The 20,957-nt window shown below is 39.4% G+C and overlaps 1 protein-coding gene and 1 pseudogene across 2 annotated transcripts; both read left to right on the top strand.

Annotated features, from left to right (window-relative positions):
- Window positions 1-379: 379 nt before the first annotated feature.
- On the top strand, window positions 380-9,755 carry def8 (differentially expressed in FDCP 8 homolog). Of its 2 annotated transcripts, XM_026999566.2 has the most exons (12): window positions 380-532; window positions 1,625-1,744; window positions 3,440-3,537; window positions 3,965-4,114; window positions 4,609-4,750; window positions 5,497-5,661; window positions 5,949-6,076; window positions 6,350-6,463; window positions 6,663-6,743; window positions 7,462-7,602; window positions 8,006-8,115; window positions 8,490-9,755. In XM_026999566.2, the coding sequence occupies exons 2-12, from the start codon at window positions 1,639-1,641 to the stop codon at window positions 8,569-8,571; spliced, it is 1,317 nt and encodes a 438-aa protein (XP_026855367.2). In that variant the 5' UTR covers window positions 380-532; window positions 1,625-1,638; the 3' UTR covers window positions 8,572-9,755. The 2 variants fall into 2 exon arrangements, with proteins under 2 accessions (XP_026855367.2, XP_035381630.1); XM_035525737.1 differs by lacking the exons at window positions 380-532; window positions 1,625-1,744 and adding an exon at window positions 2,395-2,541.
- A 194-nt stretch (window positions 9,756-9,949) lies between these two features.
- Window positions 9,950-20,076, top strand: LOC113570874 (annotated as a pseudogene).
- The last annotated feature ends 881 nt before the right edge of the window (window positions 20,077-20,957 follow it).

A 20,957-nucleotide genomic window follows, 5' to 3' on the forward strand; every position in this document is an offset into this window, starting at 1 on the left:
ACAATTCAGATCTGCATAACTGTAGAGCCGTTTAGAATATAGAAACAAGTGCATCAGAGTATATCAGAGTGTATTGCCATAGACACATAGTAGTTTGTAATGAACACACAGTAGTTTGTAAAGACTATGTTGGCCCCCTTACAGTGTGTTGTTGTAATTAAGGTGATGGCAGTCTGTTTAATGTTATAACCTGTTTAGTTAGTGGGACTTTATTAACCAGTATAAATAGCAAGACATTTAAAGAAAAAAAGCTAAATATATTTTTCATCAATGAATATACGCTGAATTTATTAGAATTTTCGTTTTACTCCAAGTTCCTTCTCTGCACACTAGAGACCGCTGTATACAAACCCAAAAGGAATACATGGCTTGCCTCCAGATAGCTAAGCGACAGGAAAAGTCAGTCCTAAAAGAAAACATCGACTGACACGCCTGGTCGTCCTAGTGTAAACATGGAAATCGAACACTAAATAATGCTCAGTGCTGCCCGAACGATGTCCTTAAATTATTGTTGGTGTTAAGTCAATATGAGGTAAGTAGTAGTTTAGACGAGCAACAGCTTAAACAATTGGCTAGATATAGAAATGTAGCTGGCTGCCTATGGTAAAAGATGTTGGAGGAGGCTAACCGTAGCTAGCTAGCCAGTTGGGTTAGATATGCAAGGTAATGGTAGCTAGTGCAAACAGATAAACACCTCACTGAACACCTGCCTGTTATGGGGAGATTTTCTTTTTGCACCTAACAATATCTAGCTAGCCATATGCCTTTGCACGGTTTGTTGACATTAGCAGACTAGCGAGCTTTAATGTTATTTAATGCTATAGTTATAGCTAGCGTTAGCTATGGTCTCGGGGTGCTGTCAGTTTGTTTCTATGCCTGTGTTTGATGTTAGACTAAAATTACCTTGTTTCGCATGGAGGTACGTGTATTTTAGTCTTCTTTACTGTTGTTTCTTTCGATAATATTAGCTACGTAGCTGGCAAGCTGACAAGTGAGATGCTTTGCTTTTAGTGCTAGTTAAACACGTATCCTGTTGTCATATGGACAGAAACTGGGTGAGGAAAACCATTATGGTGACAGACTTTTAACTTGGTTTACAAAAGCAATTTCGTACGTTGCTTTACCACCCAACTATAATATATACTATATTTTTAAAATATGCGTTTTTATTAATACGTTTGTGACTAATTGTATCTTGACAATCTTCGTCGTCTCCAACAAGATGTTGTTTTGGCTTTATATTTCAACACCAAAGAGAGAAAAGAAAAAGCTTGTGGTCTGAAGTATGTCATGTAGGTTATGTTCTACGCCTTGAAGCAAGACGATAGTCAGAAAGACGGCATAGCATTAGTAAAGCAACAGCAACGTTAAAGAGAACCAAAAAGGGTGATTCTTTTGATGGGCATTAAATGGGGAGACTATAAGATGGGTTGTGATTGCTGTATGTTTCATGCAATGTAAAGACCCCCAATTTAAAGTGGACCTTGTTCATTTCCATGTCTCAAGAGTCATTGTTTCTCTTCAAACCCGATGTGCTGGTTATAAAGCCAACACGAAACGACTAAAGTGTGCCCATGTCTCAAAGACTAGGCTGTATTTATTATTGATTTGGTGTCCCCTAAAGGTGTGACGGGCGATATGGAATACGATGAGAGGCTTGCCCGCTTTCGTCAGGGTCATGTCAACCCATTTGACAGGGGAGAAAATGATGGGACCACAGACAGAAAAGATACACCAAAGCTTGGTGAGTGCCCCTGGGACTTGTGGGAAGGGAAGGGGTGTCTGGTAGTGGACTACACAGTGGTACAGGACAGTCTATGCAGCTGAGATGGTGATGGTCATTTACACTAGTGTTGGGAAAGCTACTTTGAAACAATAGCTTTTCAAGCTCTAAGTTGCTTGTAGTTCAAAGTAGTAAAGTTCCAGCTACGCTGCTCTCATAAAAAAAAAAAGTAGTTAGCTATAATGCAGGCTACTGAAAAAAGGAACGCTAGCTAACTACATTGAAGCTTCTTCAAGAGACAAGATTAAATGTGTTTTGTCCTTTTAAAGCAAATAAAGAGCACATTGTTTAAAGTAAATAGGAAATGTATTTCCTATTATTTCCTATATTTCTTTATAGCAAATTCCTTAAAATAGTATGATGTAAAAAAGTGCCTGTTATTATTTATAAAATGAGTACACACTTTTTTCCCCAAAAGTTTTAACAGGCACCCGTGTGCAATATTAGTGCATCAACTACTGTGACTGAAACTGACAAAGATTCTAACATAAAAAATTAAAATGTATAAAAGTTTGCTTCATGTGAGCGAAGAGTAGAGGAGAGTGAAATGAAATTGGAACAACATGACTGAAACAGGAACAGTAGTACTTCCTTTTGCAATACTTTTCATTGCGGTTAGTTGGATGCCTTTATACAGCCATACAGACTGAGTGCAAACCACACTTTGCTAAATTAACTGGAATTGCTAGTTGGTTACATCTCAGGTGCAGAAAGATTCTGGAAATTTTAAAGCATGTTGTGCTGTGACATCTATGCAGGTATGAAATCACCTTACACCTATTGATTCTCCACTTTTATGGGTTTTTTTTATGCTGTGTTTTGGATTGTTGCAAAGGCTGGCTTTGACAAAATAACTGTCCCAAATCTTTAAGTACTTTACTTTATAAAATAGTGTCATTTCTCCCAGTGTTCAGTTAATTTTTGCAGTTCTTCTGCACCTGTTCATGCTTGCATTTAGGCTTAGGTCATTCAGTCATCTGTTTGGACCAAAAATTTGTTGCTTTTTATAGTTAAAGGGTTAGTGTGGGTTAAATCACCAAATTGAGTTTGGTTTTCAGTTAGGTCAACACTCAGTGCTTGTTTGCCTAATTATAAGGTTAATCAATTATAAGAAAAAGATTCAGCCACTTATGTTGTTTATCTGAGTGGAGGAATTTGCAAATTAGACCTTCACTAGGCTCCAATCTAAAATGCCTGAATGCTTTCTGGACCCCATTTCAGGATATTCTGCTCTCCGTTGGACTTTTGAAGCTTATTGCACAATTAATATTTTCCTGCAGATATAGATGTTCTGTCACTTCCTGGTTTGTTTGCTTTTATGGCTTAATTATGTTTATCATGCACTTAACTCTTAAGAGATCTCCCTATCATTCCTTTCAGCTTTTAGCCTCAGCAGAGCTAAATAACCCCTTGAAAAACACCCACAAAACAAACTATTTCATTCTTGTCGAGGTTAATCATTATGTAAAGTCATGTTGCTGAACGTTATACCTTGTTTTAGTTTTCAGTGGAAGTCACTGCATGTAGCTCATTGCATTTGAAAGGAGGGTGCTTATGCAGCTGGCATGGATTACCCGAGCAAAAAAAAAAATTAGGAGAGAATTAGCCAGTGTGGGGGGCGAACCACAACGCTAAATCACTGTGCTGTCTCCTCAGAGGTAAGGCCGGAGCTATTCTCTGGTGAGCCAAAAAGCCAGAGCTCTGACCGAGCCATGGACCTGGGGCTGGCTGAGGACCATTTCTCTCGACCCGTGGTAAGTACTAGAACACATTCGTGCTGACTGACTCATCGTGGTCTCAGACAGTACTTTCCAAAGGGTGCCATTCTAGTTCTGCTTTTTAAAAACCACTCATGTTTGAGCTTATAACACCTCTTGCACAGTTAATACTTTTGCTAAGTGCAAGATTACTAAAAGGATATAGTGTGTTTTCTTTTGTTTTCTTTTTTGTATGTGTTTTGGATAAAAGTGAGAGTAATTGTCCATTTTTATAGGTGTGATGTTTTACAGTTCTCTCTTATAAATGTAAAATCGGGTGTTATGTTTTCTGATTTTGCCCACGATTGGGCTCTTCTTGTTAGATATACAACATGTCTGCATTTGAACGCTTTAGTGTCATGTTGCATATAAAAAAAAACAGTAATTTACAAGTGGGTGTGGGTGTGTATGCATGTGCTTGCAGGGTTCTTTTGTGGCATCAGACATAGAGCAGCTGAAGCAGGCGATAGAGGAGTGTAAGAGACTGATCCTAGAGCTACCAGAGCACTCTGAGAGACAGAAGGACACTGTGGTCAAACTAATCCACCTGCGACTCAAACTACAGGAGCTGAAGGTAAGACCAGACTGAGCAGGATAGGGTGTTCATCTGTTAGTAAGTCTTTGCAAATGTGTGAATCATTTTGCTTGTCTTTTGAAGCATGTATTTATGGTGTTGACGTCACTTGCCCTTGGTTTAAGGTGATGATGACAATCCTGTGTGTAGAACATTTTTGATTGTTTTGCTTTTCACCTTTCCTTTTTAGCAGCTTAACAGAAGAAGATTAGCATGTGAAGCTGAAAACAATGCTGTTGTTTTTCTTTGCTCTTGGCTTTGGCCCTAATCTATTTTAACATTTTTTTGAAGATTTTATTAGAAACAAGTGCATGGACAAACATAAATTTAAACTTTTGACTATTTTTTTTTCTTCCTGTGCTGAAGCATATTTAATGTCTCAAATATGAATAACATACTAGCAATCACTAATTGCTCTAGGCTGTCTGAGATGCTGGCTGTTAGAAAAACCTTTGTGCCATAACTCTGAGGTTCTGATGTCTGTTGTCCTACAGGACCCAGAAGAGGATGAGCCCAACCTGCGCATCCTTCTGGAGCATCGCTTCTCCAAGGAGAAGAGCAAGAGTGTTAAACAGACCTGTGACAAGTGCAGCACCATCATCTGGGGTCTTATTCAGACCTGGTACACCTGCACAGGTTGGTTCACTCCATCACCCTGCATGCCTCTGAACTGAAGGTGGAGGCCAGATGTAGATAGGAACACACCATATCACCAGCTTAGCTGTAACATGTAGGGTGTTTGGTATTTTTGTTTATTTTAGTCCTTCAGTTTTTAGTAAGTTCAGTTACGATCTGTTTCTTTTTATTCTGATGACAAGTTGTATTAAATACTGTGAATAATGAGAAAGGAATTCAGCAAATTCTAAGAATGCTTTCTATGGGATTTATAATTATTTTCAACAATAGGTTGCATGTAACTTAAGTCGTTATCGCATTGCCTCATGGAGAGCAGGGAAGGAACAGGGAAGACAATGGATCAGGAAGGGTTTTTCTCCCCCCAACAGTGTTTATTTCTGTGGTTTCAAAGGTGCATTTACTTGCTGCTAGAACCCTTTGCCATAAATGTTCACAGGGGAACTATAGAAGAGTTGTAAAGGAATTACTTTATACTGCATGCAGAGCACTGGAACATTCTTGTTCCTTTTTCTCCCCAAGCAGTGGTCTCAGGGCAGCAGTTGTCCATTTGTGTTCCATCCTCCATTTTGTGACTCTGACTGTATTTTACCCCTTGGTTAGGACTTTCTTAGATGTAGTCAGAAAATTAGATTGGAAGATTTTGTTGCCTGGCATTAAGGCTTAAAGCTTTGGGTAATATTTATTTCATAAAACTTGATCTGCATTTCACCTCAAATAATTTAACTTTTTATACTTGTTCCACTCAGGGTGCTACTACCGTTGCCATAGTAAGTGCATGAACCTCATCACTAAGCCTTGTGTGAGGTCCAAGGTGAGTCACCAGTCGGAGTATGAGCTGAGCATCTGCCCTGAGGTCGGTCTGGACAAACAGGACTATAGATGTACCGAGTGCAGATCGCCGGTCTCACTCAGTGAGTGTTTGCCATATAGATGGCTCAAAGGGTGGGGATGTAAACGGGGTGTTTAGTCATGTGTCCATGATGGCTTTATGCAGGACTTAGTAAGCTAGTTGGTAACCACCTTTTATATTGAGATGAACCTTTTTTCTAACAGATTCAGTATACTTATTTTTTACATTTATTTATTTAGGTACCTTTACTACAGAGCTTCTTTTAGCCATGTTCCTTGAAACTGCTGTCTTGTCAAAGATCTAAGTGTTGATGTTCTGTATGGCATGATGATGCCCTTTGTCCTGTAGGGGGCGTCCCTAGTGAGGCGAGGCAGTGTGACTACACTGGGCAGTACTACTGCAGCAGCTGCCACTGGAATGACACTGCCATAATTCCTGCTCGTGTCATCCACAATTGGGAGTTTGAGCCCAAGAAGGTGTAGTGCATACTGAAAAGCCTCATGATTTAAAACATTTCCCCCTCTAGATGGACTTTGTGGCCACATTTGTTCCTGGTCTGACTAATGATTGTCAATTTTGATATGGAATATCTGCAAGCTATTTAAGAACTGAACTAATTTTTCATATGTGCAGAACTGTGTTAATATTTTTTTGGGAAATGCTGAACTGAACTGTAGGTCAAACCCCATTGAAGTTTCTGTATGTTTTGAGTCCTCTGGTGTGAGACTGACATGCTTTGCTATGTCCAGGTGTGTCGCTCGTCCATGCGATACCTGGCTCTGATGATCTCCCGGCCTGTGCTCAAGCTAAAGGAGATAAACCCACTGCTCTTTAACTTTGTGGAGGAACTGGTGGAAATCAGGGTAAGGTTTTGGCACTGCTCTGCCAAGTGAATAAAGTACATAGGAGTCACGAGGCTCCTTTATGTCTTCGTGATCTATGGAAATATTGACTCCTGATCTCGGTACTGAGTCTAGTGTGTGAACCAATCCAGACTTATGAACAAATCCAGACTGATTGCTTCGGACATTTCTGTGATGCATTTTCTCTTCCCATTTGTAGAAGCTGCGTCAAGACATTTTGCTGATGAAGCCCTATTTCATCACCTGTAAGGAAGCCATGGAAGCCAGACTGCTGTTACAGGTGCGGGCTGTCAGGGGCTTTGGCAAAAAAAAAGATGTCTGTCTCACTGTAGTGATGCTAAATTGGTTACATATCAGAACATGTATAAAGAGAAAAGGAATATGTTACAATGAGACTGTTAAAACAGACAGCGTTACTGAGTGGGAGCGATCTGTGCTGTGTGATCATGCAGCAGTAGCACCATCCTTTGGTGCCATGAAAAAATGCACTATGACAAAACACATGGGTTACATGCAGATGGAATCCACGACATTTGTGGTTGTGTAAAAAAATCAACATTGTAACATAAGTATTTTTGTTGTTTCCAGTGGAGTCATTCAGATGTTTGTTTGACTGAGGGGTATTACCTCAGACATTTGAGTAGCAAATAAGAGTTTGCTTAAACACTATTTTGTATTGATATCCTGACATCGAGAATTGGTGTTTATCTTTAAAGAGAACAACAAACAAGATGGTGAATGCTTGCTCCCTGATGAGTCCCACTCCCTTTGCTCATTGTCTGTTTTACATTACATTATTTGCTCATTGTGTGCTAACAGAAGGAACCAAAAGAATTGACCTAAACTGAAAAAAGGAGAAAAAGCACTTTTTTGTGGAAGTAGAGAATGGACTTTTTATTCACGTGCCTAACGTTTCAACACAACGTATTGCCTCCATGCTCTGCACAGCTTGACTGGGCAGTGTGATTCAGTATTCTGTTTACATGTGTCTGGCACAGCTACAGGATCGGCAGCACTTTGTGGAGAACGATGACATGTACAGTCTCCAGGACCTGATTGACATCTCCAGTGGTCGCCTCAGCTGCTCTCTCACTGAGATTCACACCACCTTTGCCAAGCACATTAAACTGGACTGTGAGGTAAGCAGCAAGCCGGATAAACTAAACTAGAGGAGAAACAATGGAACTGGTTTACAATTATTAAAATTTGCATTAATCATACCCTGTCCTGTAGAATAGTTTGTTTCTTTGTTTTTCAATTACTGAGAATAATTGAAACACATTTGATTTGGAGAATTCAACTTTAATAATTTTTCTAAAACCTATACTATTATATGCAATATCAAGCTATTCTGAACTTTTGTGTAATTAATTACTTAGTAATGGATTACTTTACAAGGTTGTACAATAAACTGTTTACCTTGCAAAACTGCACATGGCCTACGTCAATTTAAATGCCTAAATGCCCATCAAGCAAAACGCCCTCTAAGGTTTTATCATCACCTTATTATTTTCCTAAGCTGTTTTTCATTCTCTCAACCAGAGATGCCAGGCCAAAGGCTTTGTGTGTGAGCTCTGTAAGGAGGGGGACATTCTCTTCCCGTTTGACAGCCACACCTCTGTATGTCAGGACTGCTCTGCCGTTTTCCACAGGTCAGAGGATTATAAAACTTTTGCATCTTCAACTGAAAGCCTGCCTTTGAATGAGCAGCAACTGCAATACTGAGTTTGATTTCTGTGCAGTTTTACGATTGAACTTTTCCACAGTTGCCTCCAGTGTATTTAAATACGTATTTACCATATGGAATGGATGTGACGTTTTCATTTTATTGAGCACTAAATATACAAAATGGTAATCCATTCAATCCTAATGTCTCATTTCATATCATTAATATGCATATTACTTGAAATTAATCTCACATTGGTTTGTTGATGTCTATTGGCATCATCTAGGTCCCATAAAAATAAACAGTGAATGTCATTTGTAATACAGCCTAACATATGTTTGTTGACATTGTTTTGCTCAGGGACTGCTACTATGACAACTCTACAACTTGTCCGCGGTGTGCAAGGATGACTGAGCGTAAGCAGGAGGAGGTGGAGTTGTAGAACAGCAGGCTATTAGCAGTTCAGCTCGTCACTGTGACAGCACTAGACCCAGGGCTAAAGCTGACATTGTGAGCCGGCTTTCACCACATGACTAGGGCATGACTGGCTTTTCTGTATACCCTACTTTCCTGTGTATTTTGTCTTATTCTCGTCAGTTTTGTGCCATGTTTGCATCTTCATTTTCCTACACTACAGTACAGTTGTCATCTTAAGGGGTAAAAGGCACTGAATGAGGTTTTGTTGTGGATGTTGACTTTCAGTAGTTTAACATACAGTTCTCTAGGCCTCAATTGCACATATGCGACATATACAACAACTACTGCATTTCTAAGACTGAATGTTATAAACTTTTGAAAAAGTTCAAAGGTTAAAAGCTAATTGGCCATAAAACTGCCACACAGCATAGCCTTACTTATAAGTCTGCTTCATAGTTAAAGGCAGTTTATAGTGTATTTCACAGACACACCATTTTTTACCCCTGCATTGTAGTTATTGGGCTACTGTGTGTCTGTGGGGACATTTGAATCCTGTTAAATGATGCAAATATGAGATCAAAGCTAAAGAGTTTTTCTTCAAAGGCTTACCCTTTCATATTCTCTCATTGTCAGACCAAAATTATTTAACATAATCTCAGATGACTGAAAAATAATGCTGGGTTTTATTTAAAGATATGTTGCCATATTTGGCAAAGTCATTTGGAGACTAAATATTATGCAAGTTAATCTGAAAATAAAGCACTAAGGTTATCATTATCAGATAAGGGTATCCTATATCAGATGATAAAGGAAGATGTTCAAAAGTAGTAATGGGGCCTATAGACAAAAATTATGTCTGTACGTCTTGACATTTTCCATATTACGCTTTTATTTTGAGGCTAGGACCCCTCAGAATGGACATTGTTTATGCACTCTAATTATTTGTTCTAAAATAATATATAATTATGCTGTGTTATGTTTCAGCATGTTTTTATTGTCATGGCTGTAATAACTATACAAGAGACCATGCAGTGTCAAGTGTTGTGAAGTTACATTACATCTGTAAAGTGTAATGTTGATTATATCGATGAGGACCAGCAGATGTAAGTAAATTATAATTATTGGCTGTTTGTCCTAATAGATACACTGTTACATCTACAAATAAAGCTGAAAAAAATCCTCTCAAAATAAATACTGCTAACTTCAAAATGTTTGAACTGTAATAATTTGTTTCAAAAGTTGTAGGAGTCATCAACTTTGAGTATTTATTTTTAAAGCATTCAAATAAATTACACTACCTTTGAGGACATATGTAAACGTCAAATTTAAATTGAAACCTTGGCTTAAAATGCACCCAGGTACAAGTAAACATGCTCATGACTCATGTAGGCGATACTTCGTGTTGGTGGGCTGAAGATGAGAAAACGCAATTGTGAAGTGTTAAGAAACCTCGACGTGCGTGTTCGCTTTATTTTGTGATAACGTCGAAGCTCGTAAGCCAATCATAGCTGGTGTTCCTTAAACGTCACATTGTCGTTGTTTTGCTTTCTGCTGGAAAAGATAACCTATGTAATGGAGAGCACATAATATTACCATGTATATCCAATTTGTAGTTGTTGTTTTTTAATAGTTTTATACAATAAATAGTCATGTCTGGTAAGTAATCGATTGAGTATGTAGCAATGCAGTACGCTTGTTTACGTCGAGACGGCATAGGCCAAGTTGTTTACTAAATCCATAAATAGGCTACGGCTCCCAGCCTGTTTCCTAGTGGTTGCGAGGAAACTTTTGCAGCTGCAGAATGCTTCGGATTTTGCGCCTGTTTTATTCGTCTCTGGGATGTTTTAAGTTACGGACGCAAAACTGGAAAACACGGTACTGTGTGGGTACCAGTATCATAGCCGCAGCGCTGAAATACGGCAGCGGTGCTACTGCCAGGGTAAGCAGTTTTCGGTTTTCTTTTACCCACGGTCCACTACAATGCATTTGCCTCCGATTTTGAGTAACATCTGCAGCTAACACTCCGAGTTTGCCGAGGAACATTATTTCACAGTTCAATCAAGTGTGTGTCGCTGTTATGCTCATTGCCGTGTAATGTTTATTACATCGCTTCTAAGATGTTTATGTTTTGTTGATTTTATCAGCATGGCGTTATCACCTTATCGATGAAAAGAGCTCACATAAATTAGGTATCAGATTTTGGTTTACACTTTGTTAAACTTGTCTTTGCAGGGTTTCTCTTTGCATCAAGTGAAATTAAAATTGGAATCAAATGGAAAATTGCTACCACATTTAAGTGTCTTTTCAGGGAAACCTCCAAAAGGTAATTCTCATGTTAGTATAATGATCCTCACCCCTCCTGATACACAATTCAGGAGTGGTGGGGATTCAGTACCTTTGTTCAGTCAACCTCGCGACATGAATTTTATTGTAGGCAATTTTACTGTAAAACCCATGTCTACAAAATGTATTTGCACTCTTTCAGGATTTGAAAAGTTCTTTCCTAAGCGTGAGGGCGCTGCTGAGGTAAAAGGATCCGCTGCTGAACCCAGGGGTAGGTTTTCTGCAGCCATCAGTTTTTCATGCGGCTATAACGTTTGCTGTCTGATGCATACCGGTGCCCTTCTTCAACAGTGAGATCCAGAGAACCGCAGCCCCAAGGAAATGAAGGTGGAGCAAGCAGGAGAGGAAGAGCTGGAGATGAGGCTGGTAAAAAGGAAGATGGCAGGTGGTGGTCCCGCATACTGAAAGTAACTTTTAAATGTATTTTTAATAGAATCACAATAGCTCACTTAAGACAATAAGTCGATTTTTATTATAAAAAATCAGCATGAAACTAAATTATAAATAAATGTATTTAGTCACTCTAATCACGGAATGGTCTGAAGGGTGGAAAAAGTATTTTCTTTGATAGTTGAGGGAGATCACTTCAGTTTTTGATCACAGGACCACTGCTGACCATGTATTTGGATGGCAGGCCGTTCTAAACAGAGCGGTAACAGACACGGTAGTGGAGGAATAATTGGTATTGTGCTGGTACGAGTGTAAACAATGTTCCAATGATAGAAACAACAACATTGCAGGGCTTCATGCACTGATTGTATATAGCTTATGGCGGCCAGCCTAGGGGTCGCGACATGTTAGAAGCAGTAAATAAAGTTAACAAAAATGCAGAGAAGCATTGAAAAAAAAGATGTATTGTAAAACCAAAAATTTAATTTGCTTATTAAAAGTAATAATCTATCATTTTTATTTCTACTTTTGCTCGCAAAAAGTACAAACACCTACAAATGTGTTGCTTCCAAATATTCCACTGCTTAGGCTAAACATTTTTATGGAGTTCTGCAGTGAAATTTCACGAATCAGTCAGAATACGTCTGACATGAAACACACTCAGTGACTTCTTATCACATGAAACACACTCAGTGACTTCTTATCACATGAAACACACTCAGTGATTTCTTATCACATGAAACACACTCAGTGATTTCTTATCACATGAAACACTCAGTGACTTCTTATCACATGAAACACTCAGTGACTTCTTATCACATGAAACGCACTCTGAAACTTCTTATCACATGAAACGCACTCGGTGACTTCTTATCACATGAAACACTCAGTGACTTCTTATCACATGAAACGCACTCTGAAACTTCTTATCACATGAAACGCACTCGGTGACTTCTTATCACATGAAACGCACTCTGAGACTTCTTATCATATGAAACGCACTCTGAAACTTCTTATCACATGAAACGCACTCGGTGACTTCTTATCACATGAAACGCACTCTGAGACTTCTTATCACATGAAACACTCGGTGACTTCTTATCACATGAAACGCACTCAGTGACTTCTTTTCACATTAAACACATTTCTGTTTGAACAAAATAAAATAAACACGTTGACGTCCGTATACCTTCATAGTTGCTTTTTGCAAATTAGCAAACTTTTTTTTTTGCACAGTTGCATTGCTGAGATATTGTTGTTTTCTCTTCTTTTACTGAGATTACATTTACAGTTCTAGGTATTTGGCTAGTGTCTGTTTTATTCTATTTTTATAGCCTGCATCTAGGGTTTCTCACTTGCACCCTGCTGGAAATGCCATACCCCCTCCCAACCCTCCCCTCCCCCGACTTAAAACATCTTCCCGCATGCCTGCAGGTTGAACTGTTTTTGAATGATACAGCTAAGAGCTGTATATAATTTACACCCACTCCCCTTTTTAATTGTGTGTTAGGGAGACTTCTTATGGGATGTGAAAGACTTCAAGAACGTCATCATTGCAGGAGCTGGAATGTTCACAGCTTTCTGTTATTTACACTTGAGGGAGACAGGAAAAGAGATTTCTTGGAGGGACTTTGTTAATTACTACCTCGCTAAAGGACTGGTAAGAGAATTTGCTGTTTACACCTGAACTTCAAAATATTTAGATCTGTACACTTGTATGGAAGCAAATCTGTCTGGCCAGATTTTGAAATGTAAAAGCCTTTGCATTCCTAGCAGTAATTTGATTTTAATAGAAGTTATTTTTATAGAAATTGTTTGCCTCTGAATTCAACTCAGGAATTTTTCAGTAATTCATTTTCAGCTGAATTTTTCAATATTTACAAATTCAGAATTTGTTCATTCAAATAATTCTAATGACATATATATTCAAGTTGATGAAATTCAATAGACCAAATTCAGCTAAAATTCGAGTTTAAAGAAATCTAATTAAACATCCGGGATACAAAGAATAAGCAGTCGGATCTGTCTCCGATCATACCCACATCGTCAGTCAGGTTACACACAACTGTCCATTTGACAGCGACGCTTTCTTTATTTACGCAGAGTAGTTAGCTGAGGTTTGAAAGTTTGCTTTGAAATGTATTATACTAAAATTGTTCTAACTTTAAATGAACTATATGGTACTTTTAAGGTTAACAATTCATGGTTTACAACGAAGAGTGGGCCATGCTTTGTGACATACCATTTTTTACAGCACTATAACACTTTACCTCCTTAAATCTCCAACACCACTGCTACCCCTGATCTTAATTACATTATAATCCAACTGGCAAAAACTATAAAGAAGGTCTGAATGTTAAGTAACTAGGCTATTAAATTTCAAATCTAGTGAGAGAGGTTTGCTTCCATTGCTTAGTGCTGTAGTACCCACACAATTTTCACACTGTAACTAGTGAAGATCAACATGTTAATCAGAAGAACATGTTTATAGCTGTTTGAGAAATGCTGTAATCAGAGTATTTTGACCACATCTTTTGTGGAGGTTTATTATAATATTGTAATATGAATGCTCTTTTGCCTGCAGGTTGAACGCCTTGAGGTTGTTAACAAACAGTATGTGAGAGTGCTACCTTGCCCAGGGGGTAAGCACGTCAGAAGTGGTGAGTGGTTTGATGAGAGAGGGTGTGGAAAATGTATACAAACTGTATGTAACTTCACTACCTCCTTCTTTGTTTCCATTTCTAGTGAAAACACTTATCTGATTTTTCGGAGCAGTTTCAAAACCAGAAAAGTTAGGTTCCATTATTGTCCATATGCATTATGTTGTCATAAGCCTGTACTGTGCCTTTCTTTGCAGGATTATGTGTGGTTCAGCATTGGTACTGTGGACACATTTGAGAGAAACTTGGAGCAGGCAGAGCGAGAGCTTGGTTTGAAAGCGCCCAACAAGCTACCAGTGATGTACAGAACTCAGATTGATGGGTGAGTACACAAGAGTTAACATTTCCATGCACTGCATATGATTTGGCCTGTTGAAACCAGGCTGAAGTGTCTGTAGAGCTCACTTTCAATCAGTTTTGATATTTTGACTACAGAGTTTCTTGAGATGTTTACATTTGCCATTCTATTAACCAAATCATAGATTTTAAGGAGTCTGCACAACTTGCTTTTAATTTTATTAATTTGTACGTAGGCCCACTGAGGCCAGCGAACTCTTATTCTAGCTAGATTTTCTTTAGTTACAGTCACATGATAGACTTTCTTGCTTGCTGCCTTACTATTTTAAAATAAATAAGAGTTTTACACTTTCCCCCTTTTTCACCAGGTCATTCCTACTGGCCATACTTCCAGCTACTTTGTTGGTGTGCTTGTTCCTCTCCGGCCTAAGGCAGGGTCCAGTGGCAGGAAGGCCGGCGGATAGGAGAAATCTATTTAGCATGTGTGAGTCCACAGCCAAGCTCCTCAAAGGGCAATACCAACGTCAAGTTCAAGGATGTTGCTGGGTGTGAGGAAGCCAAGGTGTGAGGTCTTGGAGTTTGTTAACTTCCTGAAGAACCCCAAACAGTATCAGGAACTTGGGTGCCAAAATTCCAAAGGTAATGTGGTATTGTGTTATGTTGGCTATTCTCTTCAGTTAACGAAAAAAGCAAAATTGTAAGATAAAAGAAACTGCTAATGCTTGGAACCAAAGACATATAAGGATGTATCAGGCTTACCTGGATCAAATTCACCAAGGTTTGTTCTAAGATTTGCTCCTTTTCCCTTGATTGTTTGTAATAATGTTATTATAGGGTGCAGTGTTTACAGGCCCACCTGGAACCAGGAAAGAAGACCCTGCTCGCCAAAGCTACTGCTGGAGAGGCTGGAGTTCCATTCATTACCGTCAATGGCTCAGAGTTTTCTCGAGATGTTTGTCGGTGTGGGAGCAGCCCGGGTGAGAAATCTGACATCGTGGAGTGATGACATCGGAGCACCAGGGATAACTTGGTTTAGCTGTCCTATATAATTTTCTAGTATGCCAGTTTCCATGACTGCCACCATTTTTCTTATAACTGGCACAAGCTTATCACTGTTTTGGCATAGAAACACCTAAGATATATGGTCATTCATTTGTCTTCACTGACATCCCAATTTTAACCTGACTGGTAAATGTTGCAGGTGAGGGACATGTTTACCATGGCCAGGAAGCATGCCCCCTGCATTCTCTTTATTGATGAAATTGATGCAGTGGGCAGAAAGAGAGGCACAGGGCACTTTGGTGGGCAGAGTGAGCAGGAGAACACGCTCAACCAGCTTCTGGTGGAACTGGATGGTAAGTTTAAACTTCTGAGAAGTACCTTCATGCACAGTCCCTACCCTTGTGGTGGTGAGAGAATTCCAGAGAGTGTAGATGTGTCAGACCTTGCATGTCTTTGTGTGTGTGTGTGTGTGTGTGTGTGTGTGTGTGAGATCCTAGTCACTTATTGTTAAACCTTTTCAGTTGGATGTCTGTTACCTAAGTGTGTTTGTTCTCCACTGCAAGGCTTCAACAGTAGCACTAATGTGGTGGTGCTGGCCGCCACCAACCGTGTGGATGTTTTAGATCCGGCACTTCTGAGACCTGGAAGGTTTGACAGGCAAATCCATATTGGTATGACTTTTTTCATAGTTTGGACTTTTCTAGTTCTATTGCAGACATGTTTGACTCTAAAGGCAAAATCAACTTTTAACCCCACAGAATAAATGTCACACCTCTTTATACAGACAGTTGAATTAAAGAGCATGCTGTAGCACAGTGCAGCGCAGCTGTGTTATGTCAACCGCTGTCAGTGTTATATGGGAATGCTGTTGTGGTGTTGTAAGTGATTAATCTGTTATTGCAGAGCTCTTTGCCTCCCGTTTAGTATAGCTGGCACAATGCAGCGTTCCTATATGTGATGTGGAAAATAGTGTGAGGAATTAGAGGAAGGGCTTTGGAGATGCTGAAAGTGCAGCTGCTATTCTTGGAGAGGTTATGTAAACGGAGCAGCTCTTGCGAGATTTGGTGGAATTGCATGTCCAAATCATCTGGGTGGTATAAAATCACTTTTTTTTTTTTTTCTTTCCTTTCTTGTTCTTTTTTGAATACAGGATATCCTGATATAAAAGGCAGGGCATCCATCTTTAAAGTGCACTTGCGGCCACTGAAGTTGGATTCAAGCTTGGTTGAAGATACCTTAGCCAGAAAACTGGCTACTCTCACACCTGGCTTCACTGGTAAGAAAACAATGCCTAGGTTTTTTTCCCAGCCATGCAATTTCATTTTTGTTTTACATTTGAATTTTAAGTAGACCACCTATATATTTGTATCACTTTGACTTTCATTTTATCAGTGTTTGGGAGGTTATAAGGTCAGCTAAGTATTTATGTGTACATTTAAATGACCATCATTAGCACAACTTCTTATGTCATCGAGTGGTTGACACATGACGGAAAATGTGTTTTTGCTCGCTGAAAGTAATACAGAGAGCTTCTCTTCATCTCCTTGGTGCATGAAAGCTGATTCACCATCACATTACTTTTGTATATTGAAATTAATTTGCTGCTCAAACTTTGAGAAGAAAAATTTTGAGCCTCTATTACTACAGTCAGAAATCTTGGAGCATTGTGTCTTGACTACAATGGGCTCTAATTAGCTTTTTAAAATGGGTCAATACATTTCCACTTGACTGAACCATTGAACTTTGGCGAGTGTGACCACCTCGGCTTTGTTTACCAGCATAAACACCTCTCTACAGGAGCTGATATTGCCAGCGTGTGCAATGAAGCAGCACTCATAGCAGCACGTCACCTCAGTCAGGCAGTGTGCTCCACACATTTTGAGCAGGCTGTCGAGAGGGTGAACGGTGGGCTTGAGAAGAAAACCCAGGTGCTGCAGCGTACAGAGAAAACCACCATGGCATACCATGAGGCCGGCCACGCTGTGGTCGGCTGGTTTCTGGAGCATGCAGACCCACTCCTGAAGGTAAACACAGACACTGTCGTATCAAACACTCTGTCTTAATTTGTCATTAAGAACAAAGGGGGAGGTTAAATTTCTGAAGGTTTAATTCAGATCATGTTTGAATACCATTGCACAAGAAATATTGTTGGATAAGACTTGAAAGGAATGAAGGTATTTATTCCATGACAGGAAAGACCTGGAAAGACCTGGTTCGCGATTCATTTGGTGTGAATGTTGTGTTCTTACTCTTTGCTGTTGCAGGTGTCATCATTCCACGCAGTAAAGGCCTGGGCTATGCCAGTACATGCCCAGAGAGCAACACTTGTTCACGCAGGAGCAGCTGTTTGACAGGATGTGTATGATGCTGGGTGGGCGTGTGGCAGAGCAGGTGTTTTTTGGGCAGGTCACCACGGGGCGCCCAGGAATGACCTGAGAAAAGTCACGCAGTCTGCTTACGCTCAGGTAGCCCTATTGTTTACCCTGCCTCCCCATTCCATTTGCATTTTCTTGGTTTCTTTTGCACAACAATGTAAAACCTTGAGTTTTTTTGTTTATTGTAGTAGTTCACGTTTGGAATGAGTGACTCTGTGGGCCAGATGGCATTTGATGCTGCACAGCAGGGGTGTGCTGGTTGTGGAGAAGCCCTACAGCGAGGCCACTGCTCAGCTTGTAGATCAGGAAGTGCGCTCTCTCATCAGCCAGGCCATGGAGCGCACCCACCAGCTCATCACAGAGAAGCGAGAGCTGGTCAACCAGGTAAGGACACCATGGCAGAAAAGATATTGGCGAACAAAATCGTAAATGCAAGGTGTGTTTTAAATATATGCCTACATGGGCCATTCTGATCTAGAGCAGTTGTGTCCATATCATTGTATGTAATGAAAGATGTATATAAAATTCATCCATTTATCTGATGCTTTTATGCAAAGGGACTTACAATTATGACAGAGTACAACTTGAGCAATTGAGGGTTAAGTGCCTTGCTCAGAGGCCCAACAGTGGCAACTTGGCAGTAATGGGGCTTGAACCAGCAACCTTCCAATTAGATGTCAAGTACCTTAACCACTGAGCTATCACTGCCCCCTGCCCATTGTGCAATCAGTTGCGGGTGCATTCTACCTAAATTCACCTCATTCAACTCATAGGTGGGGAAGCGTCTTTTGGAGAAGGAGGTTCTGGAAAAAGCAGACATGATGGAACTTTTAGGCCCAAGGCCCTTTGAAGAGAAGTCTACATATGAGGAGTCTGTGGAAGGAACTGGGAGTCTTGAAGAAGACACTAGCCTGCCTGAGGGCCTGAAGGGCTGGAACCAGGGTGGGGATGGTCTGCAGCAGGAAGACCCCTCACTGCAGAGGACTCACCCTCTGTACCTGTAGACCTGCTGGAGATCTGTAAAGGCCCAAAAACCTGCTCTACCATATCAACAACTGGAGGGGGAGGGCTGGAATCCAAAGATTGTGGTATTCAAGTGGTAGGATGCCTGCCCATCCAAATATGTCAATGTGTTTTAACCAGCCACCCTGTGGATGGAAAAATGTGAATAATTCTGAACAATAGACTAGTTGGCATGTTTTACTTTTCAGTCTTGTGGTGCTTGATGATCTAGGCAGTTTGTTTTTTTAAAATACATTTTCACTCATATGATTGGTTAAACCTTGTTATTCAAGGCAAGTGTTACAATTCAGGCAAGTTAAGAACATACAGGTAGAATTCTTTAAGGTGACATTTTCTCATCAACCAAAAAAGCTTAAAGCACTGTGATGAAATCACTGCTCTGGACATCAGTTTTGAAACAGCTTGAATATAATTTGATGGAAAAGTATATGTAACATAACTGTTTCTTAGTTACTGTCTTTTTTATTATAGGTGACCTTTTTGTTTTGTTACATGAATGCAATTTTAATCAATGAGGGTTGCTTATTAGTTGGTCAAAACAGTTTTCTGTTTCCAGGTCAATATTGGTTGGTCTTCTTCCTCAGCCATCAGCAAATGCCTACTCTTCTGTTGCCCTAAGGCTAAAGGAGGTGCCTGTGATTTGTGGTGGTACTGTTAAAGCTGAGTCTTTATGATGCCTTTATTTCACTAATATGACATTGTCTCCTCCTTTATACAGTTAAATCAATTTATATATTGCATTGTTTTTTAAATTCCCCATTTAACAATGAAATTTGCAGAACTAAGGAGTCAGTGTTGGAATGTGGTCTCAGGTCTTGTTTTTGCAGGAAGACACATTTCCTGCGCAATGGTAATTCAGTCATCTCAGGCATGAATGGTGATGATACCTGTTGCAGAGTGTGAACTGAGAGCCTCTCTGGTCCTGTACAGACAAATTTAGAAAGTGCTTGTTCCTGTAAATGTACAAATGGTCACCCCACCTTCAGCCATTTCCTGTGTGTTTCTCTCAGGAATCCTGAAAACAAGATGTCTCTACCTCACTGCGGCACTCAGGCACTTGATGCTATCTTTAATCTTATAGAATCAGTTTCTACTGATGTATTTCATGCTTATTTCCTATAAGCCTCAGAATCATCAACTGCAATTGATGATTTAATTCTTTTAGGACATTGCAGACATGGGAAGAGTTTTTATGAGAGCATTACATTTGCTTTAAGGAATTATATACAAAAAAGCAACACTTTTACTCTAAGGACTGAATATAGGACTTTTTTATCAAGACAATTGGACTTTGCAGGTTGTTATGGCTTTGTAGAACAGTATTTTGTGTGGAATTACCCGTTTCAAATACAGTACATGGAAATGTGAAAATGCAAATGCCATGCATTTAGAAAATGTTACTGACCATTTAAAAGCATGCAATAAACACATTTTAAGGCATGAAGTTTCATTATTTTCCTTTGGCCTTCACAGATGTGAAATACACTGATTACACTGGACAATGATGATTTTTTTCTTCCTGCAAAAAATATATTTGTTATGCTGAATCCAAATATGTTTTCAGAGTTTCTCTATCATCCATAGTGCTTTTGTTCCAGTATACTGATGTCATTATATATAATACAGGAAAGTAGATCCCCTCTGTCAGACTACTGCTGGACACTGAAGAGGAACGTTCCAGAATCCAAATATAAGCAAAAATCATATATTCTACATTTTACAAGTACATGTGTACACATTTTAAGTGCAATAACAATCTAATTTATGAATAATATATAATTAATGTAAAACCTTATTGCCCTATCCTTTTAAAAACCATATGTGATGGAAATATTCTAAAAACATTTGAATTCAGCATAAAATACTATAAGGACCATCTATTTTAGTTTGGGTAGCAACATAAAGTTCAGACTTTGTTGTCATAGGGGTCCTTAATGTGGGTCATAGACGACATTAATGTGTAAAGTTGACACTGTTCGTTGTGACAGTGTTTATGTGAGCGATATGAAACACATTTACAAATATATGTGCCTGTGCTTTGTATCCATCTGTATAACATATCAGAGTTGATCTCTTATTGTCTTGTACATGAATGGTTACATATGGAAATATCCTGCTTAAGCACGGTATTCAAGAGTAGTGCTGGTGGCAGGCTTGACAAATGTGTGTCTGCTGTGGCCTGTGCTTGAAACTGTTTTGCCCCTTGGGGTTATGGAATTGTGGGTTTTTTTTCCCTGTCTGTTGTTTATACATTTATCCAACTTATAATGTACTTCCCAGATTTATTCCAAGTACTTAAATGCTGCTTGCTGCATTGTAAT

This window comes from Electrophorus electricus, chromosome 4 (genome assembly GCF_013358815.1).
Source record: "Electrophorus electricus isolate fEleEle1 chromosome 4, fEleEle1.pri, whole genome shotgun sequence".
In the NCBI taxonomy this organism is placed as follows: Eukaryota; Metazoa; Chordata; class Actinopteri; order Gymnotiformes; family Gymnotidae; genus Electrophorus; species Electrophorus electricus.